At 38.2% G+C, this 15,692-nt stretch overlaps 1 protein-coding gene across 1 annotated transcript in view; it reads right to left on the bottom strand.

Annotated features, from left to right (window-relative positions):
- EML5 (echinoderm microtubule associated protein like 5) overlaps positions 1-15,692 on the bottom strand; it is a 293,292-nt gene that overhangs the window by 205,019 nt on the left and 72,581 nt on the right. The window contains exons 5-7 of the mRNA XM_019518682.1: positions 10,365-10,550; positions 3,450-3,585; positions 2,558-2,759 (exon numbers count right to left, since the gene is read on the bottom strand). Coding sequence (XP_019374227.1) covers positions 2,558-2,759; positions 3,450-3,585; positions 10,365-10,550 — 524 coding nt within the window. The remainder of the gene's footprint in view (positions 1-2,557; positions 2,760-3,449; positions 3,586-10,364; positions 10,551-15,692) is intronic.

Raw genomic sequence — 15,692 nt, 5'->3', positions numbered from 1 at the left:
GGTTCTCCTGGGCCATCTCAGCTATTGTACCCCATCTTTTGCCTAAGTACAGCATGTAATTTTTACATTAGGCTCCAGATGCATGTTTTGCTGTATCAATGCAACTTCCATCCAATTCACAAAAAAAATGCTACTACACAATTTCTGAGAGGAAAAGGAATGACCTTTTGGAAAAACCAGAGAGTAAAACTTACTAGGATTTGTTAGAACATAGATTTAGTAAATAAATATAGATACACAAATAATTTGTATTAGTAGCAAGGTGTCAGTGTTCTAGTGGTAGGCTGTTCCTAAGTGGATGTTGCTGCTCATGGAAATCTCATTTGCATACATTGCAGGGAATTTCCTAAGGGAAATGTTTCTGACAAGTGGCTACTGCTCCTATGAGGTATCCCACAACAGGGAGTCAAATTATATTAAGTAAAAATTCCCCATATTAGAAATTCCCCACACCAGAATTCTCTGTGGAACTGAAAAATATAATCAAATCCTTCTATAACAGCTTCAGGAAAAAACTACTTCCATTTAACCCCCATTCTTGTACCCCAGGAATTTTTTATACGCTCCTGAAGATCCATAATCAAGGTATCCCTGGCAGGCCTCAAAGAACAAGTTTCTACAAGATGCAACAGACTTCCTCAGCAGAATCCAGTATATCATCCACCTCCCCAAGAAAGTCATATTTGCAACCAATGATGTCACCAGGCTGTATACTAACATGCCACACCACGAAGGCACAGCCACCTGTCTGAAATACCTGTAAGAACAGAGTACAGGTCAGATTTGTAGACACAACAATCCACATTCAGGATGGCACCCTACAAACCACTGTATACAAAAAACCCATGGACCACCGTACTTATGTCCACAAAATCAGCAATCATCCCAAGGATACCAAAAAAATAATTTAGAGTCAGGCCCTCAGATAGCACTGCATTTGCTATGAGAAGAACATTTATGAACCCACCTGGTCTGCCTAAAATCTGCTTTTACACAAGAACACTCCAATAGAGAAATAGACCATACATTTAGAAGAGCTGTCCAAATACCCTGCAGTAACCTGCTACAATACAAAAAGAAACCCTGCTATGACCGCACATCCCTAGTGATTACGTACCTCCAGACACTGGAACCAATCAGGAGAATCAAACAACTACATCTTATACTTAACAAAGACCTTGAGATAAATATTCCTATCCTCTCCATTCCTGGCTTTCAAACAACGCCCTAACCATGCCGAACTCATCATCAGAAGCAAACTCCTCATTGCTCAGCAGACATCAAGTTGTACACACCCGTGCCTTAGCAAGAAATCCTTAACCAGGCAACATATCTTCAGTGCTACTACAATCAAAACCCGTCATAACAAGGCCATCAGAATCTATGGATCCTACACATGCCTTACCCAAATCGTGATATATCTGATCAAATGCACCAAATGCCCCCATGGCAACTACATGGGTGGAAACAAATAGCAACTACACACCAGAAAAACAAAAAAAGAACAGATACACATACACCCTTAAGAGCAGATTTTTCACAGAGCCACCATTCTCTCTCTGACCTCACGACCCCTATGCTCAAAGGAAATCTACTTAAAATGCACTTAAAAAATGAACTTGGGAGCTAAAATTCATAAGCTAACTGGACATTAGGAACCAGGGACTGAACACTGGTATTGATTTTACGGCACATTACAACCTACCTGAATCCCAAATGACCCTCTCCCTTTTAACAGATCTTGATCTCCCAGTAATCAGCTTCTTTTTTTCTGCTAATTGTTTGCCTGCCACCTCTGGAAATTTCTCTCCTCCCTCAAATTTCACAGCTCTAGCAACTATTTTTTGCATTTATTCTCAGACTCAAGGAAGAGAATGCCTTGCATCGGAAAGCTTATCTAACCCTATCCAACTATGCAGTTGGCCCAATAACAGATATCACCCAACAATTTTTTTTTTAACTGGATAGGCAAAAAGTTAGTGAAATGAACTTCTAAATTCTAAAACATAATATGAATAAGATTTTTGAAGTATTATATCACATCAAACCACAAGAAGGTATCTCATTTATGTCTAATACAGGGTAGATATCAACCAAAATGACCAAGCTCAGTAGTAAAGTTGCACATCTAAATTTTAATTCAATGCAAGCTGTAGATACTGGGCTGCCCCTCTAAAGAAAAAAAAAATTAAATCACTTTCAAGATCCTAAAATATAAACTGATGAGCCTAACTTCAGGAACTCAATTTGATCATTTTGGCCCTCATATTATTTATTGTCATTAAGACTATGAAAGCAAACATTTCCACCATTTGAGTTGAAATAAAGGTCTTAATTTTCATTTTGTAAGCTACCAATTTATACTACTGTTTTCAGACTTTCAACAGGAAAGTATTATTTATCCAGAGTTATGAGAATAAATTTAACTGGAACAAAACCACAACATGATACATAACAATCATTTCACACTAGTACCTTAAATTATTTAAAGATAAAGCCTTACGTAAAATTGTACATAGTTAAACAAAAACAAACAAAACAAGTCAAATCAGCTAACCTGACTGATCGATCATCACTTCCAGTCATAGCCAAAGGTTTTGTAGGGTGGACAGCTAGAGCCCACAGCTCTCCTTCGCAGTGCCCCTGCATGATCAGGAAAGGCTTATTGCGTTCATGCACCACAATTTCAAAAATTTCACTGTCTTGTGTACCAACTAGGATATGATCTCCCCTCCAGCACACACTTCTTACAGACAGACCTGGTGTGGGGAAGGGAATACATTACACAATGCACATAATTCTCATGCACCAAAAACTACTGAGAAACTACCAAGAGATCTTCAGATGACAGGGCATTTGTCAAAGCACAAATTATTTTGGCTCTTAGGACTCATTCATATGAGTGCGTATGTTGCATTCCACAGGGACAAGTAGCAGCAGTACATAGTTGTGCGCTACTGCTTGTCCCTGGGGAACACCTGAGCATGTATGCGCTAGCATGTGACAGGTTGCCCTGGGTGGAGTAGAGGAGGCTGGGTCCAGCACCTGGGCTGGCCCCAGCAGCTTTACCTGGGGTTCTAGGGGCCTCCCAGAGCTTCAGTGGCAGCGATCTGGTGCATGGAGCCTGGCCAGCAGTCAGAACGTGACTCTAGCTGGGCAGGCTCCAGTTTCAGGTAGCATATGCTGTACCATGTACACCACCCCACTTTTTTAAGGTGTGGGGTTTTTTTGACACTGGGCTCTCCCGGTGTCAGAAAATCCACCACACTGCAAATTAGCACGTGCACGCTCATCTGGATGCACCCTTGTTGTGTAAATACAATGTTCATATTAATATACATGTTATCTATTTTAAAAACAGTTAATGAAAATATATTTTTCAATCTGTGAAGAACTTCCCATTTGATCATGTAATGAAAATAAAGACTGGATTGTTTCGGTTTTTTTACCTTTATATCCCTGGTCTGTTTCCCTGAGATCAATCACAGTAATTGGTTTAAAATTTAAATCCCATAAACGAACACAGCCATCCCTGCCACCAGTGGCAAAGCCTTCTTCACATGCATTCATGCTGAAAATTCCTGCCTGAGGAGGAAAGAAAATGACATTCAACAACACATACAGCTTATAATCACTATTATGAAAAGAAAGAAATCTTCATACGGATGGAAAATGTTTTCCCCTCTTTGTTATGTTGTAGAGAAGGCACCATTAAATCATTCAGCTAACACAAGTTTTATATATATGGGAGAGTCAAAAATGTATATAAATTCTAATTTTCAAATAACAAATTAATATTATGGGTTTCATCCAAAAATTATAAAGCAATTGAAAGTGATGCAAACAGAACTTGGGCTCTGATTCAAGAAAGTTCTTAAGTGCATACTTTAATCTATCCTCATTCAGGACAGAACTTAAAACACACACTTCGTGTACGTAAGTCTCACTGATTCATTTGGGATTTAAGCACACGGTTAAGTGCCGAATCCCTGAATATGGATGATTTCCTAGTGGAGGACTCAGGGTTTGTCCACATGAGAAAATTGCACTAGTTTAACTTCAGATCTAATTTTTAATTAATTAATCCAGCTCAAACCTCTGTGCACTCATTTCAGTTTAAAGCTGATTGATATCAGTTTAGGTTACATCAGTTAGGAATATATTCAAGTTGGACAGAAATAAGCTATATATGATGCAAAACAGAAGTGTTCATACAGATTTGACCAATTCCCAAATATGTAACTTTTAAAGCCAAAAGGGACAATTAGGATAACTTAGTCTGACTTCTTCATTAACTCAGGCAATAAAATGTAATTAAGTTATTCCTGCATCAATTCCTTAACTTATGGTTGAGCCACATCAACTATTTTAGGAAGTAATCTAATCTTGACATACAGGCTTCAAGTGACAGAGATCCCACCACAACCCTAAGCAAATTATTCCATCGATTAATTACTATGTGTTAAATATCTGTACCCTTTTTTTAACCTGAATTTGACTTGCTTCATCTTTCTCCCAGTAAATCTTGCTACAGCTTGGTTTGTTAAATTAAAAGTGCTTCTAACATCAGGAATCTTCTTTTTGTGCTTATTGACCATGGTAAAACTACCTCTTAACCTTCTTTTAAGTAATCCATATAAATTAGACTTCTTAAGTACCTTATTGTAAGGCTGGTTTTCCAGATCAAATAATTCTTCAGCTTTTTAAAACCCTTTCTATTTCTGAACTGTAGATGCCAGAACTGGAAACAGAACTGTCTTGTAATGCTACACAGTGTTAACGTCAAACTTCTATTTATACAGTCCCTTATTCATCCAAAGATTTTGTTTACCCTTGTAACCACTGTATCATAGTAAGAGTTCAATTTCAGCTAACTAATCCACCTTGTCCACCAAATCCCTTTCACTATCACTGCTTCATTTAATACAATCCCCTAACCTGTCAACTATCTATATGGCACCTATATACTATATTTTATAAGTATGGCATTGAAATTGGCTGTAGTAGAACAACTTTTTCAAGTATACAACATTTTTCAAATTTACCTTGTAGTCCAAGTCAGTCTACAAAACTCTCTTCTCAATTACTATTTCTCACTATTTGTCACTATTTTTGCAAATTACAAACTTCACCAACAGTAATTTTTTTAATGTTTTGTTGCAGTTAATCTACTTTAAGTTAAATCAGTGCAAATTTATCATGTACACATTTAGAACTAGTTTGAAGATGTGGACTAAGGAATTTTGATTGAGCAGATATTTTTTCCCCATTTATTACCTACCTAACTCAAAAACAGTAGAATTAGTGTGTTTGCTGATATGCAGGTTGAGAGAATTGCCGCAATACTGCTTTCATCCTGATGTTGATGATCCTAATGCTGCCGCTTCTTATACCTAAAAAGAGTTTAGTTTCACATCCTCTTGCCTTAGGGCCCAGTTCAACCCCCACAAATATCAGCAAAAAACCCCAACTGACTTTCATAAGCTGTGGTTCCAGCCTTTAGTTGCCATTAGTCAACTTTTAGGTTATTAGGCAAAAGACATACTTTGGCTCTTTACATACTAAGATGAGGAAGATTAATTTAAATTCCTGAATTCAGGAGCAACCTACTGGTCATTTAGCACCATTTGCTTTAAATAACTGATTTTAGAATACATGAGTGAGTGATATTTTGATAGTGGTATCAGGAAGACAAAAACAAAGCATTCTTTCCTTTCCTTAAATATAATGGACACTTTTTGCCAAGTAAAATACAGATATATTTAAAAAGGCATGAACAGCAGGTCCACTACTGAAATAAAGATAATATTAGCTACTATACTGTATCTTTTTAAATTTTATTATATTTTTATTTTTTAAATCATTTTGACACTGAACTACAAGCAAACATGAGTAATACCAAAAGAACATTTGTAAGCAATGAAGAACAGGACATGGTTCCAAGACCTAATGCCCTAGCAGAAGGTAAACTAACAGCAGTGTCAGTCACAAGTCTTTTATAATTATGTCTCAAGTCTTCAGTTCTAAGAGGCAAATATGTAGCTGCAATGGTTACTGTTTCTATCTCTAGGTCTGAAACTTCATACATCAAAACCAAGGTGATATATAGAAAATGCAGAAGGATTATGAGCACAGGACAAAACAGACTGTCTCAACTTCATGATTATAGTCACGCTCACTCTAGAAAGACATTTACAAATGTTGAAGCACTCTTGGATAATCTAGTGTCCCTGGAATCCATGGTTGCGTCAATGGAAGGGGAAAAAAAAAATCAACTTTACCCACTGCAGTAAGATGTATATGTCACCATAATAATCATGCCTACACAACTTCTAGATTGTAGTCCTATAATCAGCTTGAGGGCCATTCTTAAAAGACCATGTGGAAGCTACACCCATGTACAAGATGTATTTGTCAAAGTACAGAGTAGCATTAAGAAAAGAAAATATTTTACACCAGTTCCTTGCACTGACTTCAATTAGTAAAGATACCTACAGGTTGGATGCTAACTTGAAATTATTGCCTCCCCAGTATGTCCTCCCTAACAGTTGAGATCAGCTGTGACATTTGAGCAGACTGTTCATGGATATAACTGTCTCAGAGCTGGGGACAGTAAATTTCTGGTGAAGCATCATTGATGTGTAATTTATTCTTTTTACTTGTCTAACACTCCTCAAGCTGATTTTCTTATTTTGTGAATATGTGTTCTAAGATACGTGGATAGAATGCATCTTACTACAGAAACCTAAAAATAAATATTTAGATACCTCTCTACTATGTTGAAACAAAATAGCTCTATTTTGTTTGAATACATGATCAAAGCAATTCATAGTAAAGCTTAGAGTGATAGAATGACTTGGTCCACAACACCAAGTTTAAAACATTCATTTACATATGTTATATTGCTTCAATCTATATTTAATTAATGCTTGGCAAGCCAACATAGATGTGTTAGGGTATTAACAGGGTGCCTGTTATTTAACCTCAACTTCTGACATCAATCCACACAACTTTAATATGTACCTCTGAAAGAGTATCCCAAAATAAATTATTCAGTTATTGAGAAGGCATCCTATGTACATTTACTATGCAAAGCCCAAGCAAAGTAAAAAAGAATCTTTAAAATAGTGACTGTTTTTAATAAGCATACCAAAGATGCTTATGGCACACATTACATGTTCATATTATGTGTAACATGCTTGGAAACCATGCATTATTTCTTATTCAGAACTCATAGAATGCTGAAACAAAAAAGAGAATTCTATACGCTAGTCTGTGTGTTAGCATAATGTGATATTTGATAAGTTTTTTTGATTAATGCCTATAGTGCTAACTTTCCAGTATCAGATGCACTATGTACAACTAACCTCCTAAAGTGCGCTTAACACCTAAATGCATATGTACTTGTATCCTCTTTCAGCTCTTTTAAAAAAAAAATTGGGAAACAAAGGTATCAGCAGAAACAGATCTCTTTCCACGTCTCCCACTGCTAGACTTGCAGCTCTTCTGCCTCCTACTAACAATTTCCTCTCAAACCCCTTAACATTTCAGTCCCTTCCCTTTCCTAAAGGCACCTTCTTTTCCTGATCCATATAAATTTGGCTCTTCAACTCCCAACTACCGTTATATTATCTCCTTTTTATCCATTCTCCTAACTGCAATCCTTTTCCAATCACTTAATTCTCCAGCCAATGTTTGTCTTCCCTTTGGCTTTTCTACTCAAAGACCGAATTCCCTCCCAATGAGATTTACCACTGACCCAGTCTCCCAGCAGCATTCAATGTATGGATGGCAAGAGATAGTTGACTTGATTCTGAATTTCCATTTGCCTCCTACTGTGAAGTTGCTCCGTATTTTTCTCAACTATTTCTATTGGCACATCATTATTAACTTTTTCACATAACACTGGTCATAAAATGGAAGTGTGTTTTTTCCACCTTTAAATATATGCACAAGAATTTTGGAGTACTTCTGAAACAATTTAGTAGTAATGAAATGCCACAAAATGACTGACCATTTATTAGCCAACCTGGACATTACAATATAAATATTCCACTTCCAATCAATTATATTTCTCACACTGAACATATTCTTCATTGAAGGATTATGCACATCAAATGTAAATTTTATATAACTAAGATATCAGAATTTATCCCAATGCATGAAAATGACTTAAATTACGAGGCACACGTGCATACACACATACACACACACTTCCTTTGGATATTTAGTTGATTCATATGGCCAAACTAAATTCTACCAACTTTTCCAAACAGTCTGTTTTAACTTTAAAAACAACATAAACAAGTGCTGAAATGTTAACTGTTTCAGGTAACTATGAATTTCTAAATATAGAAACATTTTGTCTTCGTCAAAAAAATTGGACAGACACAGTGATACATAGAAGTTTGACTAAGATGCACCAATGCTCTTATCAGTACTTTAACACATCTTAAGCGCCTGGCTGGAAGGTCTTGGTCATCTGCTCAGGGTCAAACCAAGCACCAAATGTGTAGCCAGGAAGGAATTCTCTCTCCAGGTCACAATGACAAGGGCAAGGGGTTTTTTTTTGCCTTCCTCTGTAATATGGAAGAAGGATACTTTGTAGTGAAAAGCTTGTCTAATAGCTCTCCCAATCATACAACTGGTCCAATAAAAGACGTTACCAAAAAACTCCTGCTTCTCCTGTATTTTCTGGACCACCACGACTCCAGCACTCCAAACCCTATGGAATAAAGGGGCATAGTCCTTTTCCTAGGATAACTTGAGCATGTTCTACCCCCCAAAATTCCCAGTCCCTGGTCCAAATTGATAACCAATGTCACTTCTAGGTACACAGTGGAAGTAAACAAACATGCTCAGTATACAAATAAGCATACATAGTATTGACTTCAACGGTCTTCCAATTACCAATACTGAATTTTATTGGGTTATGATCACCCATCCCTAAACTACCAACATCTAGTTTGGTGATTTATTAATCTTTATTCTTCACAATAGATCCAAAAATAGAATTACTTTGTGTTGCATGCAATAACTCATGCGAGAAAAATGTTATCTGTGATTTTTAGTATTACTAATGTCATGTTACTACTGGCCTATAAGATAGATCTCATGACAGCCTTTCTTCATATTACAGACACATTTTCAGGATAACCTATTCCTATACATTAATTTGATTTGGTAGTCTTAAAGATGACATTCTCTAGCATAAAAGGTATTGCAGTTTCTCTCCTTCTGGGCTTCATTAGTTAACACGAGTCACAGAGAAGCATTCATCTCTACGAGTAAGAATTTTTCCAAAATTCTTCCTGGTAGAAAAACAGCCAGGGGCCTTGAGCATACATGTGTTCCAGCCCTGGAGCAGGAGGACTACAAAGACAAGTTCTCCAACCAGGGGACACTAGACAGCTGTTCTCTGGGCCACCTCCACCCTTAAGGGAGTCCATTAATTAGCAGCCTGTCCTCTCCTCTGCTAGTGAAGAAGATTGTGGAGGAGGGGAGGGCTCCAACCACAGGATAATGCCTACCCTCCTCCTGCCAAGCAGCTAATTGGTGAGACAGGGGACCATTCTTTTATGGTGGGAGCCATGGGGGAAAATGTTCTCTTCGCACAAAAGTATCACACCTTAATGGCCATATTTTTCCACATGCATTCAAGATCCTGCATTTTTGAATTATCAATAGTCAAAAAACAGAGAAGAGTTATTTACTACAGAGTGGTACCTTTTCTATATTACCCCCTTAATCCACTCTATCATTTATTGAACATATGAATTGTTCCATCCTGTCAAGTAACATCAATTATGTCATATTTACTCTAAGTAAATTGCTCTTGCTTGTTATTTACATTCTTTTTTACACTTGTCCAATTTGCTCATGAACTAATGGTAAACCATTTCCTATAACTAAAAGCTACTTTCAAACAACAATTGCTTCAGAGCCAACAAGTAATTAACTAGTACTTTCCTTTTATATTAAAGTATGGGGAAAATCAGTAGCTTTATTTGTGAATGGTATATAAAAAAATTGAGAAGGTAAACTTTGCATTGCATTGCCACATATTGATTAGAGCACCTGGAAGAAGAAAGGACTATACAGTGTTGTATGTACAAACTGGATTCAGATTTATAAAGCATCTTTTCCATAAAGACATATGGGTAAAAGTGAAGTACAAAAGATACAGAAACACTATGTAAATAAAAAAGCATGTCAGATTTGCATGTAAACATTTCAGTTTAAAATAAAAATAAACTTCACAGGGATCATTCAAAAATCTTCTTTGAACTATCAGTTATAAACTTTACCAGTTTCCAAAGCTGTGTAATATTCAAACAGTCTAAATCATACAGTAAAATACTTACAGCATGTGCTCCTTGTATTGTCCTTACAAGATTGATTCCTTTCCATACACATATATCTCCATTAAGTGCACCAGAATATGTCACTTCATCTCTTGCACAGGCTAGGCACAGTATAGTTTGCAGATCACCAGTCTTGCCAAAAACACCACGTTTTGGTGTTAATGAATTACCACACAAGCTCCAGAACTGCAAAATAAAACATGATATAAAAGGGGGTTTTTTTGTTAACATACTGCAAAATTTTCCAAATTCAATATAGCATATGTCTACTGTTGGAGGAAAAAATATATACTAAATGCTAAGGATTTTCTTCTAAGAATCTCTTAGTCTTTTCATTCCTCTAGTTTTTCAGCATTCAAACAACAGAACATTTTTTTCCATTAAATTTAGTCTGCTGTTTCTCTGGAAATAACGCAGTTATTTCATATATTTACGATTTCTTAAGTAAAAACATTTCCATTTTAAATTAAATATTTTTACAAATCGTAATCGTTAGCACTCAGTTCAATATTTCTTTGTTTTTTGTAACAATTGAGAACAATTTCATAACAAAAACTTTTAGATGTTACAAAACACAAAATATTTTTTGTGCTATCACAGTATTTTTCAAACCAAAACTCTTCAGGAGTTACCACTATGCTTGTTCCAACAATAGCTGGTGCCAACTTGATGTACAGAATACGGTAAGGATCTGATATGTGGGATACCATTTGCCTGACCATGTGGAAGCCTCTAAATTGCAAAATTACTCTTCTTTTAGTCTCCTTTGCTATATTAGTTAATATTTAAAAAAAATAAATTAAAGTAGTAAAACAAAAAATTATTCCTTTTGGCCTGATTAGCTAACCAAAATTTAAGATTTTACATTATTCCAATATGAGGAAAACATTGACACTGAAGTTGGTGGAATTCTGTTTTTAAAAGAAGGGTGTCAAATATAAAGCCCATGAGGCTCACCTAGAGGAGCAGGGAATCATGGAAGTGGGGACAACAGGGGCAGAAGTTCCTGCTGAAATCTGGGGCACAGGGCCCACAGCTCCATTTCAGATACATTTTGGCAGGAGGAGGGAGGCAACTGAGGCATCCACTCACGCCACCACTGGGCATGAATTTAGATTCAGCCTGTAAGGAGCTTCACAGTCCACATCCAACCTAGGGGCCAAATGAGTTTGACAGCCCTGATTTACAAGAATGTACAAAATCTTGCTTCCTAAAGTGCAGGGGAAATCATACATCTGGAAATTTTTTCTAGGCTCTCTGCTCCAGATTACTTTAAGCCAGCACCTGAACCCCAAAATCTTTTCTAGGTTTCTCTTAGGCTATGCCCTTAGTGCTAGTTCAGATAGGATATGAAGCTTCCTTCTCAGACTTCTTCAGAGTTCTGTTGCTTATTCATCATACACAAATATCCTTCCTAATATCCCTGAAACAAAGGCCTTCACAATCAGAGGATTCATATTCCTGAATAGAGCCTTGCATTTCCTTTTGTTTTTGGTGGACACAGACGCCGACTGCTCCTTCAAAACTGCGGCAAAGAGTAGCACCAGATTGGCCCCACTGTGCTGCATGTAGGGCATATGGGGCCAGGCCCAGCCCACACACCACATGCAGTGCATGGAGCTCTGGTCTGAGATTGGTTCAGAGACCTGTGGGCTGGATCATATGACTCCGTGGATCAAATCTGGCTCACAGCTTTGATACCCTGGTAGTGTATATGTTAATAACCATAAGTTAAAAATAAAAAAGACTACCATATTAATTCCCAAAACAAGCACTGAAGAATATTCAAAGTTAACTTTTAAGTTTCAAGTCATTAAAAAACTGAGATATGTTCATGTGCTGTTAGGACACCCAAAATAACCTGAATTATGTTTCAAAGTGACATGAATAACTCCACAACCATAATTAAAACATGTTAAAATTTCTGGTTCCAGACACAAATTAAGATTTTTTTAAACATTTTTTTCCTTTGTGCAGAAACTTTTTTCCTTCAAAAACAGAACTAAGTTTGTGGGATGGACTGTCTATGCAGTTATAGAACTTATGTCCAGGAGTAAAAGATGTCTAAGCAAATGGAGAAAAGAATATGGGTGATGTTATGATAAGGGGCTTATTATAGATCATCAAGCACAGAATGTGGATAAGGCTTTTTGGGCAACTAAGATCATCCAAACTATAAAAACTAATGACAATGTATGCCTATATACATGCTCCAGTACATTCTAATTAGAATGCTCCAGCACTGCCACAGCATCACATGTGGGTTTCAAATCATTTGGTCCCACACTGGCAGAGGAAAGAGGACCCAGGACCATGGGAGAAGGAGCGTGGAGCCCAGTTGCAGGAGTGCCCCAGCAGGAGCCAAGTGAACAGAATAAGAGCTGGCTCGCCAGACTAGAGGCTCGAAGGGCCTATGGCCCTAGGGGTCCACACCCAGTGAGAAGGAGTGAGCGATGCAACACGAGAAGCCCCAGAGAAACGCTGCTTCAGTCGGCGGGACACCAGAGGTGGTGACTGTGAGTTTGTTCCAGAAGGAGATCCGGGGATGTGTTATAATTTTGAGTTCAGTGGTTCTTTTTTTTTTGTTTGAGTAAACGGTACATTAGACTGGCCCTCCCATCATGGATATCGAAGAACTGGGGGCTGAAGCAGCAAGCCTGGGATAGTAACCCATTTGAGGACTGAGTAAAAAGGACAAGTGATTTACCAGCAGGCCTTGAGGCCAGTTAAAGAGCTTGACCTCATCAGGTGGGGCAAAGAAGGGAGAAAACTCAGTCACCTTGTGCAGAAACCTGATACAGACCACCTAGGCAGTGGGCACCCATAGATTAGGCAGATAAGAGTATGGCCACCCAAGGCTGGCACAAACCCAAACATCTCCAGGGTGATGACTTAAGACAAAGCTGGAAGAGACTCTCTAACCAATCAAGATTACAAGCTGTAAATGAGCATGGCTAATTGAGCAAATCACTGGCTGTGCTATCGTTCCATCAGATGACCGGCAGGCTGACTATCCTATAAGATCTGGTTGGTGTTGGTGCATGGACGGGGTATAAGAGGAAAAGCAGCCCCACAGACCAGTGACTCAAGATACTTGTGAGAGCAAACAGAAATAACCAAGGATCCTCCCCTTCTCACGTAAGATCAAGATGTGGTGGGCAAGTTGGAGGGTGTGCCCTACAAGTAAGAGTGAGCAGAAGTCAAGCTGTCTAGCCCTAAGAACTAGCACTCAGCAGACAAGAGTGCCTGGTCCCAGAGACGAATCCAAGTTGGGCATAGCCATCCACACATATCAAACAACAAGAATGCAGTTTTTGTAGAAAACAATGATCAGTTGGGCCTGAACAATGGTGTAGAAAACAATGTTTCTGTAGAAAACAATGCCAACTGATTCGCACTTGACACGAACTTAAAACCAGGGTGGATACGGTGCCTGGGGCTGATGGGTGGGTAATAAGGTCTGTTATCACTCATTTCCATATACTGCTGTTAACAAGGATGTCATCTCTGGAGACAACAAACTCTCCCTATGCCTGAAGAAGGGCACTTGTGCCCAAAAGCTTGCAAAAAGACTTTTTTTCCAAACATTTAGTTGCTCAGATAAAAGATATCACATCTACCCAAAGAACCTTGTCTGCCTATGATCTCTAGAGACACAAATCCACAGTTTGAGAACTGAAACTAAGCATCACAGAGATGCTTAATGGGATCTTCTAGAGTGAGCACTGAGTCCTGTTGGGTAGAATGGTTTTCTTTAATCTTTACTAATCTATAGAGGAGCCCCTGGGAACCATAAGGTTAGGCCCCTAATATAGTCCATGGCCTGTTGTGACCTATTTATAAAATTTCTAAAAAGGTTACATGACTATATTGTCTCAAATAGTATATATTTAGAAGTTATAATCCCTATTCCATGATATCTTTGAGCTTTAACATATCTTAAATTAAAACTATCTTCAAATAAATTTATTTTAAAGCATCTTAACAAAAAACACCAAACATATGATTAAATACAAATATTTAAATCTGATTTAAATTAAAAAATCCAATTTTTTATTGTTAAAAAAAAAACCACATGTATTTTTATCCACCCTGCTCCCTAGAGAATTCCCTAGCTGAAGCATCCCCAATATATTTCATAGTTTCATAGTTAGGGGCTGGAAGGGACCTTACAGATCATCAGGGTCCACCCCCCCTGCACTTAAGCAGGAAAGACCTCAGGGATCAGATGACCCCAGCAAGATGGGCATCAGGATGCTTTCTGAAGATCACCAGGGTGGGTGACTATACCACCTCTGGGGGGAACCTGTTGCAAACTCTTGGCACGTGACTTATAAACAAGTTTTTCCTTATATCTAGTCTGAAGCGATCCTCAATCAGCTTGTGCCCATTATTTCTTGTCCTCCCCTGGTGAGCCTTGGTGAACAGATGCTCTCCCAGCCCCTTAGCAATTATTTTCACCAAGTCATGGAGGAGAGGCAATGTTCCACAGGATCAGAGAAGGACTAACATAATACCAATCTTTAAAAATGAAAAAAAAAGGACACTGGGAATTATAAGTCAGTCAGCCAATCTGTGATACCTGGAAGGATACTAGGACAAATTATAAACTTCTAAAAGAACACTAAAATAATAAAAACCATTATGGATTTATGAAGATCAAATTATGCTAAACCAATCAAATTTATTTGTTGACAAGGTAGTAGAAGTGGTAGAAGAGAAAGCAGTAGATATGATGCATCTTGACTTTATTAAAAATGTTGAGAAGTCACAGAACTTCTGGCTAAGTACAGACATTCAGGAGGTTAAATCAGGTTCAAAATAGCCACCCAATTAAAACTTAGCTTATCCCGGTGCTGACCTCACACTTTCAGACCCAGTCTCAGTGACCAGCAATTAGTCCAAACCTATAACAGAACAGAAGTTCAGCGCACACAAACCAGTTTAAAAATTGCAAAACCCAGTTTTAAATAAACCTGGATCTATGTAGTATCAGACTCATTTGATTTAGGTCAAACCTGTGCATGGAACTTCTGTCCACTTCCCCTGCACATCCTTGGGGCTGAGTAAGCCCAACCACCGGTTCCAGCCCCAAAGCTGTTCTTTTCACTCTCCCTTTCCCCTGCACTGGTCTATTTTTTTGCCCCTGGCCCCCCCCCAGCCAATGCTCTCACCCCTCACCCCACAAGCCACTCTGGGTGCAGCTGCTTTTATCAGCTTTTGTGGCTGCTGGAGCTAAGCAAGTTAAGTCCTGGTGGGGGGAGGCATCAGATGGATGGGGTTGTAATTTCACTCCCCACCTACCCACCCCACCCCACCCACCCGTAA

This window comes from Gavialis gangeticus, unplaced genomic scaffold (genome assembly GCF_001723915.1).
Source record: "Gavialis gangeticus isolate Ggan-Ray unplaced genomic scaffold, GavGan_comp1, whole genome shotgun sequence".
Taxonomy (NCBI): Eukaryota; Metazoa; Chordata; order Crocodylia; family Gavialidae; genus Gavialis; species Gavialis gangeticus.
This window is presented reverse-complemented; position numbering and strand designations above follow the sequence as displayed.